The 24,894-nt window shown below is 39.0% G+C and overlaps 2 protein-coding genes across 13 annotated transcripts in view; both read right to left on the bottom strand.

The window, feature by feature from the left end:
* The window catches only part of col11a2 (collagen, type XI, alpha 2), a 30,008-nt gene extending 25,869 nt beyond the window's left edge, over positions 1-4,139 (bottom strand). For 4 of the 5 annotated variants that reach the window (XM_056741440.1, XM_056741442.1, XM_056741443.1 and 1 more), the window contains exon 1: positions 3,769-4,139. In XM_056741440.1, coding sequence (XP_056597418.1) covers positions 3,769-3,850 — 82 coding nt within the window. In that variant the 5' untranslated portion in view covers positions 3,851-4,139. The remainder of the gene's footprint in view (positions 1-3,768) is intronic. The other variant, XM_056741441.1, reaches the window with a different exon arrangement.
* Positions 4,140-11,361: 7,222 nt separating this feature from the next.
* On the bottom strand, positions 11,362-24,499 carry rxrba (retinoid x receptor, beta a). 8 transcript variants are annotated; one of them, XM_056740961.1, is made up of 14 exons: positions 24,389-24,499; positions 23,637-23,773; positions 23,058-23,287; positions 21,874-21,900; positions 20,647-20,800; positions 20,204-20,383; positions 19,628-19,651; positions 18,780-18,940; positions 18,536-18,665; positions 18,199-18,331; positions 16,216-16,257; positions 15,664-15,755; positions 15,458-15,563; positions 11,362-15,085 (listed from the first exon to the last, which is right to left on the bottom strand). In XM_056740961.1, exons 2-14 carry the CDS (start codon positions 23,650-23,652, stop codon positions 14,938-14,940), a joined length of 1,443 nt encoding a protein of 480 aa, XP_056596939.1. In that variant the 5' UTR covers positions 23,653-23,773; positions 24,389-24,499; the 3' UTR covers positions 11,362-14,937. The 8 variants fall into 8 exon arrangements, with proteins under 8 accessions (XP_056596939.1, XP_056596938.1, XP_056596943.1 ...); XM_056740960.1 differs by having other exon boundaries at positions 24,380-24,478; XM_056740965.1 differs by lacking the exon at positions 16,216-16,257 and having other exon boundaries at positions 24,380-24,478.
* Positions 24,500-24,894: the final 395 nt, after the last annotated feature.

The following is a 24,894-nucleotide window of genomic DNA, read 5'->3' as shown; positions in this document are numbered from 1 at the left end:
CACAAAGTCGCTCTTGTTTTGAGCGAGATGGAGGAAAGTATGAGGAAAAGACGGAGAATGAATAACATTTATAAAACATAGACAAGAAGACACCAGAATTAAGCACCTGCTAAACTTCAACCGGATTAAAGTTCAAGAGATGTAAGAGACATGAAGATAAATCCATCACGCTGTCTGGATCGGTCTCTTCTCTCTCCGCCAACCGCAATAGTTAGGCGTGCATGTACAGGCCTGTCCGGAGGTTGTAATTTAGATCATCGTTCTCTGTATTTATGATGTATTTATAATACCCACCCAGCTATGCCATCATACCAACTCCATAATATAAGGTTGCAGGAACGTATACTGTATATCAAACGTGTATTTAATGCTCACAGATTGCCAAGCGTGTCAGTGTGGTTGTTCAGATCCTGATAAAACGTTCCAAAAATTGTGCATGGCTGTGAGACATGGTGTATTTACCTCTTGTCTTAACATAAGATAAAGATTTTCTGACATACAAATATTAAATAAACCATTTCACTGAGATTTTAAAGACAAAATGTAAACAAAAAAATTGAATACATATATGTCTGACAGGTATCCAGAGCCACGTGTCTGCATGGCTCAATAGCGAATGAGTAAGCGTGGGCACGTCGAGCACCATTGGCACTGCCAGGATGGATAAACTGACCACGGAGCCAGTTATTAAACATCACATAATCTAAAAAAAATAGCGTTTATACAGACTTACCACAGACACTGTATACACCCTCCACCATAAACCTTAGGATACACTATTCAGAGATAAAACAAATATATACTTTACTATAAGACCTAGAAATGAAACAAAGTACCTATTTATAACATTACATGACTACAGTAATTGTTAAACGTTGACACCCTAAACTCATGTTGCTATTTCTGGACTGGTGAAAAGGTGAAAGAAGAGAGTGTTTGCGGTGAGTTTTCTTTAATTGTATGAAAAGAAAATGCTGGAAAACTTGACGGTTCTGTGTTAGTATGCAAAAGAAAGAACACAGCTGCTCATTCAATGTAAACCAGACTTACATTACACTATTCCTCACCTTTTTGGATAATAAATGGATTCCCTCAACATTCATTTTTTTAAATCTTAAAGTTACAATATAAGAGTAATCTTTGTGAGATCTCCAACTTTGGGTTTAGCTCAAGTATGAGGAGATGTACATGTACAGTATAAACATAAAACTGAAAAGATGCCACCATCCACCGCTTAACTCAGAATTTCACCTATAAAGTAAAAATCTAAATTCCCTGAGAAAAGAAAACGAGGCCGACTAAAATGATCAGGGTGCTTATTATGTGCTTAGATGTGGTACTGATGATTTAAAAAGCTTGAACAGATGTTGGGCCCTCTTGTGGTATAGTTGTCTACATTCCACAAAAAATATATATATATATTGTGAGAAACCTGCTGTTACATATCCGGTCAATTTCATGTTTCCAACTTTAAGAATGGTTCATATATAACCAGCCCTGTACACAAAGAAATATTTGTGTAAAAGTGATCCAGTCACCTATTCAAAGCAAACCATTACACCAACTTTCTATGATGGTGGACTGAACCTTACAAACACAATGACTAAATTTCTCTTGCAAACCACAAAGCTGCTCTTCTTTAACCAGAGCGACTGTTTTATTGTCAACAGAAACTTCCGACATGTGTCCTATTGTGGTTCGAACATGGAAAGATTTCTACAGCTGGAAGCACTAGAGTTGGATGTCTATGGTGATGCTATAAAGAATAAAATTGTCATTGTGTTGCTATGCAGTTGCTACGGTTTTTAGCATGTTTGGGGTGTTCTGTAGTTGCTATCCTCACTAGCAAGTGCCTGGATCCATTTAAAGCACATGGGGCCCCAAACTGGCTACAGGTGGGGGGGAAGAAAGTTAGATATGATAGTAACAAACGCTGACAAGCGGAATGTCATGAAACTGTAAGGCCTGATAGACACACCTGTGGGGACAGTCTTTTCTCACGTGCTATGAATATACACTCGAATATTCCGGGCATTTCCTTCACACACAGTAGCTCCATTCAGCCCAGTGCCCTGCTTAGGTTGAGTGTGTTTTGGTTAACAGAAGTGAGACAGACTGCTCTTTGAGAGCTCTGGCTTTGAAATGAGGTTGAAGGAACATCCATGTTAAATAAATATTCCCCGCCTAAAAACACTGAGCTCTCAAGAGTCTGGTGTCTGTTGAGATCTTGCTCGGCTTCAACAGATTAAAACAACCATGAACAAGTTAAGAAAACTGTTACAACTGTTATTCCTGTAATGAATCGGTCCCGAAACATTATGAAGAAGTTATGAATATAAGAAGTTTGTATTCTGGTTTTCACCTTTTGGCAACATTTATCATTCTGGTTTCTTACGGCCTTCTGTTATTAATAATCAAAGATGGTTCTTGTTTAGTTATGATGAATCAGCATCAGGCTGTAGAACTCAAATGCAACATTCACTTGCCTAAAACAAACTAACTGTGGAAACTCCAGGTGTAATAGATGTGCACGTTTGCCCAAATATCACTAGGCTCACACAGGGATACACTAACTCATTCACTAAGTCGCTCTCACTGACGCACAGTCCAGTATAATAACCCAGTCATAGAGACGCACAAACATTGAGACTTCCTTTAAATGCACAGGGGAGACGAAAGGGGAGAAAAAGAACGATCAAATCTTCGACTTGCTTTTATATCCACGCTTGAGGGAGATTTAGTGGCACACAACAAAGAGTTTATTATTTGCATTTATAGCCATAAATGAGATAAGGAACACTAAAACTGTAGTAATCATGTACAGTGAAAAAGCAAGTTGGAAGTTAAAGAATATCTTGAATCCTCTCACCGACTAGTGGTGCGCGACGGATGCGCATCGGTTCATTAATTGTTCCCGGCTAACGATATTAGTCAATGATAAGCTTATCAAAATAAAAAAGAATTAGTAAGAAATTTATACTCGAGAACTGCACAGTTAGGGTAGAGCAGAAGTTACACTAAATAAACCAATAGTGTACTCTAAAGTATTGTGGAAACAAAATCACATTGAAAAATCGGACAAACATCCATAAACGGAGTCTCTACAAAAAAGCGTGACTAAAAATAATAAAAACAATCAAATACATTAAACTCAAATCAATGATATACACCCACCAGAATAGATAAATGATTAGATTTAAAATAAAGATATGTTGCTTTAATGAAGTACAAACGACAGTGTGCGCTACATGGTGTGCGCTCAAATGAAGTTCAACGCACTAAGCAGAAGCTGGATGTGAAACCTTGACTGTGAGGTGCACCGTCCTATCCTATGCCCCCGCCGGGGATGCCACATTACGCATGCCAACGAAGCCTGAAGTGCAAGGGCCTGTGATTTCATTTGTATAACCAACGTTTCTGGTCTTTAAACACACACAAGACCGTAAGCAAGACTACCCTATTAAATGACTGTGAAAGCTATGGTTAAAAGAGGACATGCAAAATATATGTATGGAAAAATAAAGACTGAGTAGCCAACGTATCACTTCTGATTGAACTGCAGATATGTTACAGAGCGCATGTTACCAATCTTGGAAACACAAATACACAGCAGTTAGTCACCTGCGTAATTTCACGGTTTGCTTGAAGTGCGTAAAGCGCAGCAGGCTGGAGGTACAACAATTTTCATACGGTAACTGTTTCTTAAGTCACAAACAAGTATTTTAAAAAGCACTCAGCCTAGGCATAGTTTAACAAGATAATTCTCACCTGCTTGTGCCAGCGTTACGCACAGGAGAAGCACGAGCGACGTCTCCATGCACCACGGCCTCCGCTTCTTCCGAATATCCATAGTTCCTAAGTGTTTGTTCCAAACCGGTTTAGTTTTACTACAATGCAGGACAATTGCAAATTAGAGTCTCACAAAGTCAGTCGAGAAGAATCTTGGAGCGCCTTGAGAGACGTAAACGCACACCCACCTTGTTCTTCAATAAGTTAGCCTATCTATCTTATGTACAAAATTTAAATAGAAAAAGGGGGACGGGAAATAAATATGTAGGTTAACAGCTTGAAATCCTTGATGCTAAAGCCCCATTGAATCCGAGTAACCACGAAAGCTGAGAGAGCGGAGAGAGGCTTCAAATCACTCTCTCTCTCTCAATCTCCCTCTGTCTCTCTCCCTCTTCTTACTTTCTCCCACGAAATGCGAGGGAGCGTGCGCGCGGGTGTGCGTGGAGAGAGAGTGAACAGGAAAGTCGAGAGCAAAAGCGGAGGGAGGCAAAGACTTGAAATTAAAGAATATGTAAAAAGACCAATAGCCCAAAATATATGTTATTCTTTAAAGGAGCTTTTTTAAGTTCACGTGCCAGAGATTGACACGTATATCGGTCAATTTATTTCTATGTATTTATTTCTGTTAGACAGCTGTACCATGTAGGACCGGTGGGTCCGCAGGCATGAAGAATGCCAGCAGCCAATGAGATCTTTATGCGCGCGTGACGTCACACGCCGTCCATGTCTTTTTTCATTCACCAATTGGAGTCCTTTTGTACCTAAATGACAAAGTCAAGATACAGGATGGTTGAAAACAAGCTCTGTTGAAAATTATGTGCATTTATAAAAACACTGATAATTTAGACATTTGCCTGTAGTTTAACCGCAGTGCAGTATTTTTATTTAGTTTATACTTAATTCTTAATTCAAATTTATTACTCAAAATCACAATCGTTGTCAAGGTTTCACAGGGGCAAAGTGACTTCAAAGTAAAAAATTAAAGAAGACAATAATAAGGTATAATCTTTATAATCATATGTCGAAATTTGATCAATGTTACTAGTTAAGAAGTTTTGAAAATTCTCTCAGTCTTAAAAATAGACGCAGCAATCTACAGCTCTTCTTCAAAGAGATAAAAGGACAAACCCGGTCATTTACTCAGATGACGCCTTGGCGCTCTCCAAGGATCAGTTCTTTAAAAGCGTTCATGCTTATGAAGAAAAAACCCGTTCTTATAAATTTTGTTTTCTATTTTTCACAGTTCACATGGGTTTATTTATATGCTTGGCATGTGCGATTTTCACTGAACTTAGCTTGAAAGTCTCATTTGGGGTAAAAAGTTATTTAAATCGGCTCATCTTATATCACTTGCACAATATAGTCCTAAAACGATTCTTAAACAATCATGGTATGTGTTTTTGTCTAGTCTCTGCCTGGTGTCCTCTTGGTTCACATAATAAAACAGTATAATAATACCCTTTAAACCTGTGGTGTACACAATGACACACAGAGGCTGGTGGAGAATGTGAGAAAAAGAAAGATATTTTTAAATAAATGAGATTCTGAAGAATGAGAACTGGGGGTAAAGAGGTAGAACGATAGGTGGCAGGTGTACAACACTGTACTATAACTAAATCAAATCTATTGCTAAACATCCTCCCAAATAAAACGATTGAAAGAAAAACTTACAAAATCCTAAACATACATATATGAATGAATATAATTAAAAGACAGCACACAGAGTGCAATTTTAACTTTTTTAACATATGAACTAAAGCACTTTACCATATCTTTTCTATTTAGATTTTGATGAATTGCAAGACCATAAATATTTGACTGTGTGCCAAATGTTACTGCTGCGCTAATGTTCTTTGTAAAACAAAAACTATTGGTGGCATGGGCGTCAGGCTTATAATTACACTTTTATTATAAACCACATTAAAAAAGATGCATGCCACTGTCTGAACCCACAAGTGAGCATGTGAACACAAACCTTTAGAAAATATAAAAATCCAACTGTTTTTTTTCACAGCTGACCTGAGATCAGTTTAGAACCAAAGCTTTAACACGCATTGTAAAGTGTAGCAGCGAAGAATACTCGCGTACAGTAAATAGATGAGTGACATAATACCTCTGCAATCGACAAATCCTTTAGAAGGCAAAACACATTTATGCTTTTGATCAACATTTTTATTCAAAGCAACAGTGCATTCAGGCTTTACATTTATCTGATCGATGGATTCTGGGAATCGAACCCTTGACCTTCTCTTTGCAAGTAGCTCGGGATATCAGCAAAGCTACTTTATCAGAACAAGTAATAATGTGAAAAGTAAAAAAAAAGAAGTTCCAGATGTTTTCTACCTTGTGCTAATACAGCTGTTGAGATTAATAGCCTGCAAATGTCAGGCTCCGACTTTAGACCACTAACCATGTGGTTCTGTAGCCTTTGTATGGCCACCCACACTAACACATTTAATGTTACAACATCTGACCGAGCGATTTAAACTTGCCGAGTGTGAAAGAATGAATTATCTCCCGATAGGCCACCAGTTTTAAGGCTACGTGCTGGGCATGAACCAGTTCAACGGAGGGGGCACACGAAAGCAAGATTTTCCTTGGAGACAGCCGCGGCAAGTGCCTGTGGACAGGCTTGGTTATTTCCAAAAAGGGGACCTTGTAATTACAATAAAGCGACCAGATTATATTGCAGACTTCCTTAAAAAAGTCTGTATTTTACTGGGCAGGGCTGCAAACCGCGCACACACACCCTAGCCCACTACAACACACAGAAATAGATCAGGAAAAAGGGGGTGGGGGGAATAGAACATGTGTATATTTGTACGTGTGTGTTTGTGAGGAAATGGACTGGGATGGTACAGGGTTGCAGCAAAAGCACTGAAGAATGGCTTTATGTATGTGCGTCTATGGTATATACTACAGGGTTACCAGTAAATGGGGACCCAGAATATAACCAAGAATGAGGGGAAAATGGGTCAGTGATTTTGGATACGGGCCCTGATCATACTGTGAAATGGGAAGGGCGAGGGAATGTTAAATTGGAGGCCAGTTTGAATTTTTTGGAGAGCGAGAGACTTACATTTGACTGGCATTTATGTGAAGTAGGTTTGCAATTAAAACAATGTTTTAATGTGACAATATGATGTTTTCCAATAAAAGCCAATAGGCTTCTTAGGCTTTGTGTGTTTGACAGATATTTTCATGAACAGAGAGTATGCTAAAGCCTTTTTGTATGAAGAGCTCTGCTCCGCTTTCTGATATTCTAAATGTAGCTGCTGAAATTTCCTCAGACCATTTAGCACAAATATACATCATTAGGAAAATTTACTTGAAGTGCCTCGGTAATGGTGACCATTACAGAATGTTAAATCATTGCTTGTAGAGGTACAAGTTTCAATTTGTGCCCATGAAAGAAAAAACAAAGAGACATCTTTTGTATCTCAATTATTTCTCCTAGACAGCTGTGAAATTAAATGGACTGAAAAAACATGTTTGATTTTTTCCTCAAATGACTAACCCCCAATAATCTGACAGGTATCCTCATAGTGTGAGAACTTACAAAAACTCCCTTGAGTAAATGTATAAATGTGGAATGATATTTTATAAAATAGATGAATATCGTTATATTAACCATAAACTCACAAATGGGAATCTAATGGTCATAAAGGTGATTTGTACTGGTACAGGTGTTAGCTCATGTTCAAAAGACGTCCATGTTGTCAAAGTCACAGAACTATCACAAAGTTTATTTAAAGTCAATAACTTTACATGCTGGTGAAAGAAACAGTGAGGTGAGAGACATAAATGACTTTATTAAGAAATGATGTGAACAGAGAGAACAGGTAATGAACTCCCGAAGAAAAACTCCCGGAAAATTTCATGGAGTGAAAAAAATCACTGGAATGAAAAGGGACGGTGGGAGGGGGTCTGATGGCATGCAGGAGGAGAGAGGGAATGAATGAGGGCCATTGACGGAGAGAGAGAGAGATCAAATAGTGTTTGCTTAAAGAGAGAGAGAGAGAGGTGGCTGTGGGAGGGAGTCAGAGAGCATCATGTGCAGAAGGGAGGAGGTTGATCTAAATGACCCACTAACTGAGGTGGAAATTAAGGGACATACTGATGAGTCAAGAGAGAGAACAGTAATGGAAAGACAGAGAGAGCATGTTATGAGAATTACCTGGTTACTGTGTCACACTGCATGTCAAATCCAGTTTTCAATATGGCAATGATGAAAAAATCTATCTTCTGCTAGTCCTCATTTCTTTTATATAGTCATTGACAAATAAATATATACAAGATGATGTGTGTTTACATGTGGCAAGTTCTTAAAAAGATAATCTATGTATCATGTTGCATGCTGTTTCTAACAAATATTTAGTCTAGATACGGTAACAACATACACAGGTTTTCCTCTTAATCATCATTTTAAACATAAGACATTTCAACATAAGCAAATTTTGAATAATATTTAAAAACACATTTCTTGGTATTAAACCAACTGACAACCTGGAGTGTCCTTAAGGGGTCACATAAAGGTCAAACTCAGATATTTTTAGGAAACTTACTAACATTGACACACAGCCATGAAGGTCACCAGAGGTCTTGTCCGTCATTACACTTCCTGTATTATGGTTTTCTTGTCACATGACAACAAAATGTCTACCTGCATATTAGTTATAGACGGTTTCACCGGCAACAACATAAACAAATGTTATGAAGCCCAAACTTAACTTTCGGTAGACATCCACAAAGAATCAATAACTATTTCAGTTAAATTTAATAGACAATATTAATTGAATATCAAATAAAATATAAAATTAACTGTTATATTATACAGCATCGGATGAAACCGTCTATATCACTTTAACTAAAAAGAACCTGCAACAACACAACAATTATAATGTAACTCATGTTGTCTACTCACATATTGTCTACTCACTAAATGTACATTTGTTACTTCTTTTCGTTCCCTCCATCAGTGCGGCTCATTTACAAAGACTGTGTCAATACAGCAAAACCTCTAAGGTCAAAACTGGTCTACTTTGGTCTAAACAACTATGAATTATGCACTCTGCACCTTATAGTAAACAAAATGTCATACAAACAATGTCAGTGTAATAAGTCTGGTTATTCACTCTCAGTCTTTCTGTATTTTCTGGTATCAACATAAGTACCAAACATCTTAACATTACACTGCGTCTCTACAGCATGTGTGAAACAGCAGGCCAGTTATTCCAGCCAGCGCTAACACATCAGCACAGACGATCTGTACCGCACACTATAGCATAATAATGCACCTTTGTAGCTGAACTAAAGCCAAAGGTGAGGAGGAAAGAGCTTTTACAATGGGACCGGTCAATGAGACATGAACTCCAGGGGTAGAAGACGAGGAAAGGGAATGTACCACTTGGGTGTTGAGGAAGGGGGTGGGGTGACTGGGTTAAGCTAGAGAGAACAGAGGGGTCTTTTGTGAGGTGGGAAGAGAGGGAGAGACACAGTAGGTACAGTAGAACTCTGAGTGGAGGTAGCGAACGAGAGATTGGGGTATAGAGTATAGATTTCACAAAACAACAAAGATGTTGCCAACTTTGACATACTGCTCAAACTTGAAAAAAAATTTGTTCATATTTGGGGTTAGAAATGTTTTAGGATGTTCAGGTGTCAATAATTAAGAATCATTGACAGGTGAAGGTAAAGTCTTTACATAATTTGAATGAAAGTATTTTTAAAGTTATTCACAACAAACTAAATTAAATTTCTAACATGCAACAAATACTTACCCACAATACAAACCATTACACACCAATCAAAGCCGTTCAGATTTATTATTTTACAAAACAATCATTGCTGACATTTTGTTCCACGCAGAATAAACAATAGACTACAATCATCAAGTCCTACAGCCTAAATAACTTTAATCATAGAGTATTCATGTTGAAAATCCAGAATTATATTGTTGGTTTGTGTGCATGTCTATTTGTGTATACATGTGTTTTACTCTTACTCCAGTGTGCTTGGACAAAGACGACTCAGAGAAAGAAAACTATGCATTTAGTAAAATGACTGTATGAATGTATAAAAAAATGTAAGAAAACAAAAACCCTTGGGCATCCTCAATTCCAGCATAGACCATTTCTCATCTATATTTTACTCAGCAACAAACATGCCAGGGATGAAACAAAATGTCACCGACTGTAAAAAGCCACGTCTTAAGGACAGAGGTATGAACAAAAAATATAATTTTTACAAATGACAAAAATATGATATGGAGAATATATCACTAGTTAAATGAAATTGAAGATTTGTTCTCAACACGGATGGTCCACTTGCATATACAGGGATACAGGGAAATATTTGTTACCATACAGGGTCAAAGAAAATAGCAAGGTGTGTTAGAGGCATGCGAGTTTTAAGAAATGGTTGTTGTTTCAAACGAAATGGTTAAGAATTCGGTTTGGCGTCAGTCCTTAAACTGCAGAGTTTGCTACGCAAATAAAACGGCAGAAATATGCTGCTCTTATGGACTTCGTATCATTTTAATACAGAAGAGTCATTGATAGAGCTCCGCCCAGCGGCTGCCTGAGGAACTACAGGCGCATCTTTACAACACAGAGCGAAGCAAGATAACTGTATGTGCTGGTTCATAAACACATGACACTAAACAGTAGGATGTTACTGCAGCATCCTAACCGTTTAGGTCTAGGTCGCAAGCCTCCCTTTCGGACAAGAGTAAAGCGCAGCCCAAAGACAAATTAATTTCCGTTAAACGTCACAGGTATCAAGACGGGCTGAGGCGTTACCCGTTTTCAACTCTTGTTCTATTTTATTCGTCCGTGGTGCTCATTTCTGTGACAGCCTAACAAGACTTTCATTACGTTTGTCACATGCCACACATTTAGGGTCTGTGCGTTGGACTTGCAGCACTGAGCAGCAGAATGTTGTCCTCTCGCTCTCGCGATATGTTGATGTCATAAGCCGACCGTTCTGCGCAGCGCAAACACACCCTTTGAATGACATTTCACATATTTTCTGTACGCGTGGCTTATCATTTATAAAAACGGAGAAGCGAAGGATTAGAGAGAGCACATCATTGGTGGTACACACCGGAGAGGTGTAACGGAAGTTCTCCCTCTAGCGGACTCAGGAGGTAACTGCGGCGCCAGAAGTGGCTCGAAGCCCGGGGGTCCTGCCGGACTGAACGTTAAACCAACTCACCCATGCGCCCAATGAACCCCTGTAAACAAACAGCTGTCTACCATCCCATAATTTAAAATGTCAGTTATTTTACCAAATACATAAGCAAACACAATGTATTTACGCTACGTGACGTGTTTTAAATAAAGGGACATCTATAGCTGTTATGTTAGGTGCCCCAAGTTGTTTTTAAAACTTTTAATAGCTTTAAAAATAATAATTTGAATAATCAATTTGGTATCTAATAATAAATATATTAACAAATTTGGGCAAAATATCTCTAAGGTGTTGCCCATGCATTAAATTGGGTAAGATGTTTTCAGGATGTCTTTAAGAGGAGAGCAATTGGTGGAAAGCAGAAAAGATTTCACACATCTGTGCTGTAATAAAACCTTTACTTACACATGGTACATCAAACAAAAACAGATTCTGAATTTAATGACAAAGCAAAAAGAAAACCGACTTTCTTCTTTCTCCACACTCAGTACAGTCAATTACTTCCACGATTGCCGGACAGATTAGAAAACAGTCACAAAAGGTAGAGAGAAGGGCGTGGGGGAAAAAGACCCCCAAAAATAGTTCTTGCACTAATACATCAGAATACACAGATGTAAAGCATGAAAACATCAGTTTGAAAACATAGTGAGAAGAAAAACATTTTCTTTTGGTGGGAGTTAATTTGGAGTCTCTTAAGCTCACATTAAACAGTCACCATCTTCATCGAAACCCCAATGAATAAAAAACACCTCCCATTCATCTGTAAATTCATCCAACACCTCACTGAATTAAATGAACATGTGTTCAGATCAAATTTCACAACAAAATTAAAAGAAAACAATCTGAATAAAGACATTTTGATACCATTAAGGCGGCTTGTTCTTGCATTGTGACATTATTCCATCACAAACACATTAAGTACATTAAATAACTTATTCCACATGAGCTATTCTCTGCTTTAGTCATTAAAGTAATGATAATTGTCAATTTTTTCAAAGTAACATATTTATTCAGTTTCTCTTTTGAATTTGTAAAAAAATGTGACGTGAACCTGTTCTTAAAAGATTTCGTGTGAACCACTTCACCTTTGCAAATACCTCCACGTCACACGTGCGTCTAATGCATGTCTTTCCTTAAAGAAACAAACATTCACCGATAAGCCACAATGAAGATGGTAACGTGCATGACCACTTCATTCTCAGGCAGAGATTAATTCAAGTTTGCACTGTGCATATTTCAGATACACAAACAGGAGGGCTTTTCACACCTGACAAAAATTGCAGCACCATGGCCTAAGAAAAAAGCACTAACAGAACCCTCAAGATTTTAAACGTGTCCAATCTGCTCAAGTTTATATAAATAGATAAAAAATGGGCTCTATTTAGTGATCATCACAGTACACAGTCAACCACTGGGGGTTAGGGAACACCCATAAGACGACTCGCCTCACACCTGTTTGGCAGTGATGTATCATTTCAGGTGAAAAGTGACAAGTCTGTGTAAGAGTTGTATTACTCATTTCACAAAACCAATGGAGAAGGCTTTAACATACATGATTATATCAAGTAATAAAAGGGAGGCGTGGACCCTAAAAGACGGAGGGGTGGCCAAATTTCACTATTATTTCAGTTTTATTGTAGTAAATCAAAGAGCAATATGATGAACTGCAATCAAGTAACGGAGATGGGTACATTGCATTCCATTTAACGAAAACCCTTACAGATCTGTGAAGTATCTAAACATCTCATGATACCAATCTTTTACAATGACGCAACACGCAGACTGACTAGCAACTCCAGCAGGCCATATGAAAACTGCAAACACTGCATATCAAAACTGCCATCCGTGCAGTTACTGAGCAGACCATCGCCACCATCATCAATTCTGCATTAATGAAAAAAAACATGCAACCGACACATGTCTGAGAAATCTTAACTGCTTGGAGTACAGACAAGATTCACATTGTAAAAACTGCGAGATCCCTCCTACCACGTGTCGAATAGAAAGTGGTTTCAAAAGGGACGGCAAGATTAAACAACTGTTATAAAGGAACAAAGCTTTAATCGGAAGTCTGGATTCGGTCACATGTCAATGGCAAGCATGTATTGTGGCAAACATCACAGTTCTTGAAAACCCCGTGCGAACCACCTCTAAATTAAACTAAGAACTATGTGGCTATAGCACATATCTGTTTCTCAGAATTCTGCATATGATTTTCTTAGTAAATTAAGCACCTGATTAATGTATACAACCGTTTTACAAGAGCTCTGCATGTAGATCAACAATTTAAAACATTACGCCGAAGACGGTTTATTAAATTCAAGCTTATCTGAAGAATTGCATATTTTGATCATTGGTGCGTGTCATGCACTGGTGTGTAAGTTTATATCGGTGTTATCAGCACCAGAACAGATGAGATCACTTGCTAGTATTGTCTATAAAATCTTCAAACACAGTCAGTTTTTGATTCAGTCAATAATTAAAATGACTGACATCGGTCAATTTTGGTCAGAGCCCCAAAAAACAAGCTGTAAAAATTCTTATAGTGTCCACTATCAATACTAGGGCATTGTGAATGGCCAGAAATGTTTTCGAGACTCTTGACAGCACGTTTAGCTCCTTTCCCAGACTTTACTACCGTCCTCATTCCATAAATGCATAGAGATTGTAATGGATGGTGGTTTTACGACCAGAAGGTGAATTCTAACGTTCGCTAGTGGCCCTCAGACCCTCTTGAACAAGACAAGATGCGTTTGAAAAAGCACACTAGTGAGCTGAAGGGATCGTTTATATGCTTTGACGGAAGTGACCTGTGCGATGGAATGTAAAAGGTCCTTTTCACAAAATTCTACCTCTGAATCTGTTTGTTATGCCATTGTTAGTACCGGCTCATTACAAAGGAGTCTGCTTACAAGTCGATTTCATCCCTGGTGAATACACACAAAACAAAGTGGCCTGCTGCTGCAAGGACAAGAGTGGTTAGACATACTGTACATAACAGCACATACACTTTATAAATATCTGAATTGTTTGGGGATGGTGGTGTGGATTTAATTCCCCATTGAGGAATTAAAGAAAATATTAAGTGGATGAATGGGATTGTGAGATCTGTGGAGATGGCAGAAGGTACAAGGTGCTCTAGAAGGTACCGACATCTCTTAACATCCTATTTCCCATCAGGAAGAAAAACAAAGAACAAAAAACAAGGTCAACCCTCCTATTGCCGCAAACATAGCAGGATTCTCCTGCAAGACTCTGTGCCTTTAGGCTCTCTTCGGATCAAAATCCTTGCGCCACCGTTAAAAACCTGCATACATTATTCACAAATGTAAAACTATGCCTGCATTTCATATGGGCCAGATGCAGCAAGCCATTCATTTCAATGCCATTTTAAACAACTCATTTCATGAGTACAGTACAAAGGATGGTTTCAAGATTAAAGCCCAAAGATAGCATGTTAGCAGTGTTCCACAGTCACATTGCATTCTGGGACTAAAACGGCAGGGGTCTGCCATGACTCGATTCGTACCAGCCAAAGGGCTCGCTGTGTACATTTTCTTGCCCCAGTCACAAATGCACTGTGTTCAGCTGGCAAGCTAACTGTGGTGAAAAACGAAACAAAGTACAGTTTGTGCATTCAAAAGTAACATACAGACCAACACGACACACAGGGATCTGTAAAATCAATTGTTTTAAAACTGGAAGCTGAAGTCTTAAAACCGATGACTAAGATTTGAAAAATAACATCTCTCTGTAAAACGTGAACATGGAAAACAAGATTTTTTTGGACAGCTGAAGTCTTTTTTTCAGAGCTGTACTGGTTTGAAGGTGCAGTGGGGACTCGGGAGAAATGGGAAAGGTGATAATGAAAAGTGAGACACAGTAAAGCCCCAGAGTCCAGGAGGGACTGCGATACCCTGGTGCAAACCGGATTGAACTGGATCGAGACGGTCCAGATTAGGTCAGTTGGTGAGGGGCTTCAAGCATCTCCATTAAGAAGGTGTCGATTGGGGTGTCGCCGATCAGTTTGAAAAAGAACAGGTGCTCCAGACACTTCAAGCCAATGGAACGCAGCGCTGGCAGCCGGAGGAGGAGCTTAGCAAATCTGGAAGTGTAGAGCCAAAGAGATTAAACTGATTTCAACTGTTTTAATGCAAAGCTATGTTTGGAATATGATCATACTGCAGAGTAAATACTGTATAAGGGCTAATATTTGTTTTCAATAAAGGTCCCGTCTATGAAATTTAGTGGTGAGGTTGCGAATTTCTACCAATGGCTCACTCCATCCCTCCCACCATCCTTTCAAAGCTCAAAGAAGTTTTCGCTGCTATGCCGAAGGACATAACATTTTTATAAAACGCGCTCTGTAGAGCAGTTTGTCCATTTAGAGCTACTGTAGAAGCAAATGGCAAATTCCGCGAGGGGACCCACGCAGTATGTACATCAACATTTCAGTACCAGCTGATCTGATATTTACCTGCCCTGCTGGTCAGGATATCTCTGTTTACAGTAAGCCTCCAGCGATGCATAGACTTTCTCTCTCAGCAACTCCACCTCACTTGGGCTTGACAAACCCTTTGCATCTGCAAAGAACACAACCAGTAAAATGTCATTAGCTGCTAAATGTACATGACTTTAAAACCCCAGATTCGCTCAGAGAATGAAAAAACGGTCTACTCTTACCTGGGTTGAAGAGGATGATGGCTCTCAAACATCCCAACTCTGTTTTGTCCATCTGCATGTCCCTCATCTTGCTCACCAGCTCCGTTAGCACCCTGACGCCAATAAAAGGAGCGAGGGATGAAAGCAGGAGGGGAAATGCAAGCAGAGGAAAAAAGGACATGTTTGAAGTCAATGTTTGAGGTCAAACACATTACAATTAGGTACAAGACAAAAGCGAAAAAGTGAAGCCGTTCTTACAGCCATTTCTATTCAAACAAAATAACACCCTGGTGACTATATAACAGCTTCAGATTTCTGCTCACCGTGTTCATAAAACAAAATCACAATATTAACAGAAATAAACTTGACAGAGCATGCAACGTAAAACATCAGTCACTCCGGGTAGTGCAGGGTCACCGTCAACCATCACATTCAAACACAGACACACATACACAAGGTCAGCTGGGTTTTCACCTGCCCCAAACAGCCCCAGACATAACAAACTGTCTTAATTTACAGGATTTCCTGACTGCTGCTGTCTTTAGTTTATGGCGTGTGGCGGAGTGTTATTACCTGTCGAATATGGCCCCAACCTCTGCATTGTGCGCACTCTCCCTGTGTATTCAATCACAATGTGTTATTAGAACGTCAGTACACATTTCATTATTATATAATGTCTCCCTGCTCCAGAAAGGCCCAGGCAGACGGTAAGACTCCGCATAGGCCCAGTTCAAAGAGTAACAAGCTACAGGCTCTTGTTAGGAGGATATCACACTGTGAGGGAAGCTTGAAATGACAATTCCCAGCATAGCACAAACAGCACAAACAAAACAAACATGACAGACAGACAAAACCTTAGGAAATGGCTCAACGATAAAAAATGGCCTAAACAAAAACATTTGTCTTTCTTTTACACTTTGAATATTTATGTTTTGCTAGGTAGGTATCATTGTCTAGCTAGCTGATAAAGATAAGGTTTGATCAGATTTTCCATACTTCTAAAATGCACTTGTACATACGTAGAATACATGGCACCTTTTATTTTCTTTTTAATTAAAATGATTTTAAGAGACGAACACAAATCTGGCCGGGTTAAATGGCATCTAATGTATTAGCCAATGAATGCAAAGCAGGAAGCACAAACACATCACATGGCTCATGACATAGACAATGAAGCACTGTAAAAAAGAAAACGTCAGGTAAGATGAAAACACAAGGACAGAAAGCTAATTTCTGAAGCAGAGACATTACAACAAAATGCATGGCTATAAAAGGCAGATCTTCATATGAATATCACAGCACGCTATAGCAGACACAATGGGTATGAAGCTTGTTAAAAACAACAGCCTGTAGCTTGCTATTCCTGGATTTGCACAGGAAAAAATACAAAAAAATAATGTGGAGTCTTGAGGAGTCTTAAGAAATGTGCTCAATTTTCTTTGTCTTAGAAAAACAATGCAACAAAACAGCTAATCACAGAGCACAGGGTCCAAATGTGTGCGCTGTGAAGTCATTTTCTTGCTGATTTAAGAATGAAATCAGAGGAGGAGTGTTTCACAGACTGTAAGCAGAGGAGAGTTGGTGCACGTCTGTGTTTTTGTATGTGCATGTGTCGTGCGTCCTTTCTGGTCGTGCTGCGTCATTCTAGAAAAGCGCTTTGTACAACAGCCTCACGTCAGCCAAAGACGCATCTACAAGCCAGCAGAATGTTGGGAGGTGGAAGATCTTTATCTTTGTCATGCCACAGGAAAAAGCAAACCACCTTGGACTTAAATTGTGTAAGAACCGAAGGTTCATGTGTGTGGACTCAACTCAACTACTTCAACCATTTACACTTAATATAAAGCTGAGAAGCGCCATCTAATATTAATAAAATAAATAAAGTTACCTGAATTTGATACCAGCAAAGTAAAACGGCTATGAGAATACAATTATGATGCGAGGGCATTTGTGTAACACTAAAAGAGATGTAAACTTGGCTTTAGCATTTATAAGATTGATAAGATGTTGCTATTTTTTATATAAAAGCAAGGTTAATGGCATTCTGCTTATTTGCTCTAGTATAACACAGCCAGTTTTGTTTAGGAAATACCAACATCTACATAAAGGGCGATGTTCGGTTCTACGTCAGACCTCCCTTGGGTTTTTATTTATACATGCGAGTTGTTGTCCATGCCAATGTGCAATTACACATGCTGACCTCTAGTAGGCATTGTCCACAGGCATGTTGCTGGCATTATCAAGGCACGCGCCAAAGAAGACGCAGATAAGCATTTAACAGGTATAGCTGAAAACAGACAGTGCCTTTTGTTACAGCTTGAACTGTTAAATATAGAACAAATCCTTTTTTTAGATAATTAATTCAGAAATGCATAGGAGTAAAAACGCGTTGAGTTGACGCGTTGTTACATTTTTGGAGAGGTGCGTGACTCGGCGTCAGGCTTTGGCGTAGGGTATGGTATAGTATATGACGCAGAACCATAAATCGCCCTTAAGCCAGAAACTGCCCACTGTTCTTATGTTCTTCAGTCGGTGGTCATAAGACATGAGTATTACCTGTCAAAGATGGCCCCCACTCCAGCGCTGTGAGCACTGTTCCTGTGCACGTGGAGGCCGGTGGCCAACAGAATGCCATCCTTCACCGTGATGGAGCGATGAGAGAATGAAGCGATCAGGAGCTCATTCCAGCCTGACAACACCAGAGAGGATTGTGGGAAACTAAGTGGATTTGTCCTTTTTGAATGAACATTTCCTTTACCATAATGCAGTTAAAACGATTAGTGAATTGGACGCAAAAGAGCCAGAATATTTATGTCAACAGATCCCAACTAAATACAAATTAAAGGACTTTGAAATACTCTGAGTTGGTAAAAAGTGAGAGAGAGGATTTTACCAGCTCGCAGGAGGATGACCTGGTCATCCAGAGAAAGTTCACTGAAGTGAGGGATCCGTTTCGCCCATTCAACCAGAGTAAATAGCTGTTTATCAGCAGCCTGGCAGATATTAGTGACCGGGTCATTTGGCTGTAGGGATGAGAAGAGGAAACAAGAATTATCAATACTGGTATTTAATAGTAGAAATATCAACCTGAAGATTTAAGAACACATTATGGGCCAGAATTCACGTGTTTGACTTACAGAACTGCCCCCAGAGCTGCCGTCCGCATGCAGCTCTGTCTTCTGCTCCACTGCCATTTCTGCCTCCAAAATCTTCTCCACAGGCATTTCTTCGTTGGCGGCGCTGGTGGACTCCACCTCGCCTTCTCGCTCCTTGTTCCTTTGACGCTCTTCCTGAACGGCTGCATCGCACACAGCGAAGCGAGGAAGATAACAGGGACAGACAGAAATGCAAGACAGAAGAGAGGAAGGTGATAAGAGATGAAAACAAGTGGAGAAACACACAGAGATATACAAATACAAGTAGTTCCTGGTAAGTCTCAAACATCCATTCATACCCTAAAGTCCTCCAGCTGCATTTCTTCTTCAATGACCCATTAAAAACTTAACATGTAGGTTTCTCAATGGAGATTTTAGAAAATAGCATAATCAAATGATAATGGGAAATGGGTCAAATATGAAAAAAAAAGCTTGAAAGTAAAATCAAATCGGCACATGCCCTTAATATAATATGAAATATTATGTTATATTAATTTAACATGGATATAAATAACCATACTGCACAGTTGGCATCTTAAACTTTCATAATCTATTTCCTCATTCCATAAACAAAAAAACGTAACGGTTTTATTTAGCATTTAGCCAGTCACATGTTGAAACAATCTATACAGAAGATCGATATGAATGTGTAATGTTAAGGCACATCATCCAAAAACAAAAACAAATGAAGGGAAATTAAAAGCAAAATGATTTTCACCAGAAAAATTAATGTAACTCCTTGTATGGTCTTTTCCATTAAACACACTCATTCAACTATGCATTCACACACACACAGACGAATCATCCCTCCCTCCCTGCTTTCTCCTTACATCGCTGTCGTTCATCTTGGACCACTACAGAAGGAGAGGGAGAAAGAGAGAGAACGAGAGGAAACAAAAGAGGGAGAGAGGGGACAGGTGTTAGTTGTGACAACAGCCCCCTCTCCATACATACTGTAATGTTTATTACAATTTTCTCCTTTTATTACAGTTAACCTGTTGTGTAAATCTGTAAGCTACACAGCTCCACTACATCTAACTTTTAAGAAGTTCCATATACATACATAAATACACCCTCCAGTTTCACTTCTTTTCTCTCTTTCTCTTTTCTTATTTTTGATAAACCAATATTTTTGCCTGGCTTTCTGGCCACTTGAAGTTAGCAGCTTCCCCATTTGTTACAGTCCCTATTACAAGCCTAGACAATTGATAATTTCCGAATTACCTAAAATTGTTTAATATAACTTTCAATAGACTTTTGGACCCTCCTGTATTTCATTATTTAAAAGTTTTCAAATGGGAAAAAAATCTGTATCGGTTCAACAGAACTCTTACCTCTAGGTGGTGAGCCCATCTCTGCTGGGCTTTTTATGTGTATGTGTGAGGTGGGGGGGTTCTGGTTCTTACCCTCTCGCTTCATCCCCATTGCCAGGCACTTCTGGTAGCGGCAGTACTGGCAGCGGTTCCTCTGACGTTTGTCAACCAGACAGTCTTTGTTGTCCCTGCATGTGTAGCTTAGGTCCTTCCTCACGGTGCGCTTGAAAAAGCCCTTGCAGCCTTCGCAGCTGTAAACTCCATAGTGCTTACCTGGAGAACGAAAGAAAGAAAATATTAACCCTTTTACTGTAGAATATATATTGCAATGTTACAACTTGAGGCATTAATATGGAATTCAAGATACACAAGATAATAAATATGTGTATAATAGATAATACAATGAAGATGTGTATAAGTTTTATGGATTGATCTTGGAGATATCTCTAATTGAAAATAAAAATTGTAGTAAATAAAATGTATATACTTTGTGTTTATTTAACCTATTTATTTAGTTCAAATCCACGCTGACATACCAGAAGAGCGGTCACCACAAATGGCACACAAGCGTTTCTGTGAAACCATGGGTCCGGGGCTGTGGCCGGAATGTGGTTTCAAACCATAGGGCGGCTTCACATCATCAGAGCTGCTGACAGCGTGCAGGCCTGACATGGACACGGTTGAATTGATCTGACAAGGGTGAGGGGTGGAGAGATGGAGAATGTGATAAAGTGACATGAAGAGCATCAAAAGGTTGTTGTTCAGAGAATAACACTTCCTAAAGAAATAATCACAACAAATACTTGAATCTTAAATCACAAGGTAATAAAAATGCAGGTTAAGTGACGGTGGTCAGTAACACATGCCTGATTAACCCTAAACCCTTGTTAAGCCAAGATCACATTACACAACTTTAAACGTCAGCCGATTGATGAGCTGTTCAGACTACATGGAGACTTTAAGTTGTTAATTTGTTCACACTACTTGAATGATCTGCAACAGGAGTACACAAGCGACTCAATCCATTACCCAAACCACGTTTTGTCAAGAAAAAATGCGAGGAGTGGAACAGAAAAATGACACGAAAAACATGCAGCACAGTAATTATTCATGTGATAATGGACGTCGGAAAGAAATCTACGATTCAAGCTGTTTGCTTGATGATTTGCACGGATATACCTAGAAAAAGGGAAAAACATATAGGATATGGGTAAAAGAACGGATCAGCATACAGGGGCAGATCCGGTGACCTCAACTCATTGCTTGCTGTCGTTGGTTGTGGCTTGTCGCATCGCTTGACATCACATGAGGCCGTGTCGAACAACATCTCCAGAAATGTATTATGCTAAATATTTGTCTGGCATCTGCGAGGCATCAGCGACGCGTCAGGGAGCCTCTTTGATGATTAGTTTACACATAATAATTGACAAGCACTGTTCGCACACTGTTTTGCTCCCGATCACAGCTCGACTTGTCGGCGAGCTCAACGACTTGCAAATCGGGCTTAAAATCATGTAGTGTGAACTTGGCATTAACTGATCACAACTAGATATTTCCATCCATTTCCCCAAATCACATATCCAAACCCTGTGAACACAGGCGAACGGTAATCATTCAGTACAAGTCTCGTTTTGATTACATTTCAGTGACATTTGAACAAACCCCCCTTAGAAAGGTAAATAATCATCCAAAGAGAGATGAACGCATGAACAAAAAGAAAGCAAGAGCACCATCAGAAAGTGAGAAAGGGTACAAGGTCTCACCTCCATATTTCTGGGAAACATGCTCATCTGTGAAGCAGAAATGCAGTGATGAGGGGGGCAGAAAGCTTATGGAGTGAGTAAGTCGACACGCTCACTATTCTGGTCTCAAAATCGTGCAAATCTACCACGCTGCATTGTGTTATAACTATAATTTTGACTATGAATATTTCGAATTTTAATGTACAACAGCAAACACTTTTGAATGGCCTTTAAAAGAAAGGTCAAAATACGAAATCACTGGTTAAAGATTAACCGTTTTAAGGGAAAACATCAAATTACCTCTGTACCTAAACTGGGATTTTAAAACTTTGGAACCACCAACATCTGATACTGAACCCTAAACCCTGCAGCTCGTTACGAGCTAGTTTTTATTATCAATAAATGCAAAAGGAAAAGTTCGATTTTCTAAACAAAATATAAGTGGTTTGTATGCCAAAATAGTGGTATGCATTATCTAAGGTGTTCTGAGAGGTTTCACTCCTCCATTTATTAACTCTTTCACTGCCATTGACGAGTTATCTCGTCAATTAAAAAAAACACTTCCCGGCCAAAGACGAGTTTTTACGGCAATCAGTGTTTGTACTGTTGTACAGCAGGTGCTGCTATTACACACCTTTGGGAAAAAGTACAGAATCCCAGAACCTAGAACTTATATGTTTTCATCGGTTTTTAATGATTGTTCTGAGTGTAATCTGGGCGGAATCTGTGACAAAAACGTTAATTATCTCAGCTGTTTAATCAAAATGAGGCATTTTTTAAGAAACCTACCCACATCTACGGAGTGATAAAAACGAACAAATGAAAATAGAAGAATATGGTTTCTTTTGTTTAAAAGCGGAGACTCTGTTCTTTCATTTGACATATTGTTTGTCCATATATTCTTTATAGAAAATTTACTGTGAGCCATTAAAATTGGGTGAAAATGTTAAAAAACGCTGGCGAAGGCTGGCAACTTTTTTTTTTAAAGGCTGGTGGCGAATGAGTTAACAGATTATTAATTAGCAAAGGGGCGAGGTCAGTGGGACAATGCATGAATTATTGTAACAATTCTTTGGAGGCGTTGCTAAATAGCTATTATTATAATATAAATATCGGTCCGCTCGCTTCTTCTATACAAGTCCGTTTTCACCCATTCTACTGCTCGCAAGAAGTATGTACAAATGTCAAAGGTATTAAGTGTTCACCTGTGGGCTGCTGATGGGGCCATAGCCCACTGAAGGTGTTCCAGGTAGGCAGGGAGAACCCAGAGAGGAGCTGATGACTGAGAAGGGAGAACCCATGCTGCTGATGGGACTGTTCACCGCAGATGTGATAGGTGGCAGAGAAGTCATGGCGGCGGCTGATGGAGCCAGTGGTGGTGAATGCTGGCCTGATGGTGGTGAAGACACGGACGAGCTGTCTGGACTTCGGGAATCTGCAGGGAGTGAGGAAAGATTACACTTGCAGTTTGAATGTTAAGTAAAACATATTCATTCTTAAAACGCAATAACCAATAAACAACTGTCCTCTAATAGAAAGACATTTATTGTTGTCAGAGCAACAGAAAAAAGAAATTACATTTACAAATATTACCATTCCTACTGGGATCTCTAAAAAAATTTTTTTAAATGCTATGAAAACATATAACTTAATATTTTAATAAACACAGCCATCTATTTTTAATGCTACACAATACAATGTTACACTGAGGGGTGCAAACTAAATCAAAATTTAACTGCCAAGACGTGAAGCCACGTCCGGGATATAAAACAAAACAGTCTCACCTCTGCTGTCGCCCATTATGAGCGCTCGGGCTCTGCTGATCACACCGACTCAGTCGCTCTGGTGTGGGACGACTGTTCAACTCAAGACCGCGGACTGAGGCCCGGGCCGCTGGCTCTTTAACTAACCCAAGATTTGCCTGCAATTTACAAAACACTTAGTAGATGTATATGAGACCAAAACCACAAGCACACAAAACAAAAATCATCACCGTTTTTCCAAGCGAGTTGCATTATATTTTGATGTAGACGCGACGGAATTCTGTAAATTCTTATTTTCATAAAGTCTTTAACGTCTACAAAATTCATACAGTTCATTAAATATATATTACATTTAACAATACGTTGTTTAACTCCAGTAAAAATCATTTATTACGTGCATGCGTGCTAAAGGTATTTTCTTTCGGCTAACGTTAGCCGATTAACTCGTTTGATAGTTTCAGATATTTTTCCAGCAAAACAAGCCCCAGTTTTCTCGTAAAACGACTAACGTTATATAGACCCACCCGAAACACAGTCGTGTTTGTCAATGACACCGAGCTAATGTATAGATATTCTGTATAAAAATCACACGCATTGGGCACACGGCTAATCGCCTATATTAGCATGCTAGCTGGCATGCTAACAACTCTGCAGGCACAAATTATGGCTCACAGCCAAACAGCATAATATCAAGCGCACTATTATTACAACGGGGTTTCTGATCTATATCCCTGCCGAAAAATATACATAGCAGATACGTTTACCTTATTTACCTCGACAATTATGGCGAATCGTAGTAATAAAGGTTTAATTACAACCAAGGCGCTTCGTTCCTATCTCCTCTGTGTGATTTTCACAGTTGCCCTGCTCTTCCTTTCTGAGAAGGAAACTGACGCTGTTTATGTCTGACCCATGAAACAGACGCCATTTTGGCTCATATAGAGAAACATTGGAGCCAAAATGTCTCTGTGTGTGACTGGTGTAACTAGATTCTAAACAGACTCTTTCATACGGTATTTTAAAAATTAAAATATAATTGATAAACAATTTTGTAAACTGTACAGTGGGCGTCATTCTTGACATAATAGTAAAAGCCTGGCATCAACATTTAGTTTGTCAGAATTTTATTTACAGGGATATCTAACTAAATATATTTAAGATCTGTTCTCATTTATTAATTCCTTAAAAAACTGTCTTTCTTCAAAGGGACATATAATATATTTGGAGAAATGACTAGTTTGTGTCTATACAATGGAAGTAAAGGGAGGCAATGTTGTTT

Source organism: Triplophysa dalaica, chromosome 25 (assembly GCF_015846415.1).
Source record: "Triplophysa dalaica isolate WHDGS20190420 chromosome 25, ASM1584641v1, whole genome shotgun sequence".
Taxonomy (NCBI): domain Eukaryota; kingdom Metazoa; phylum Chordata; class Actinopteri; order Cypriniformes; family Nemacheilidae; genus Triplophysa; species Triplophysa dalaica.
The sequence above is the reverse complement of the archived record's forward strand: the minus strand, read 5'-3'. Positions and strand labels throughout refer to the sequence as shown.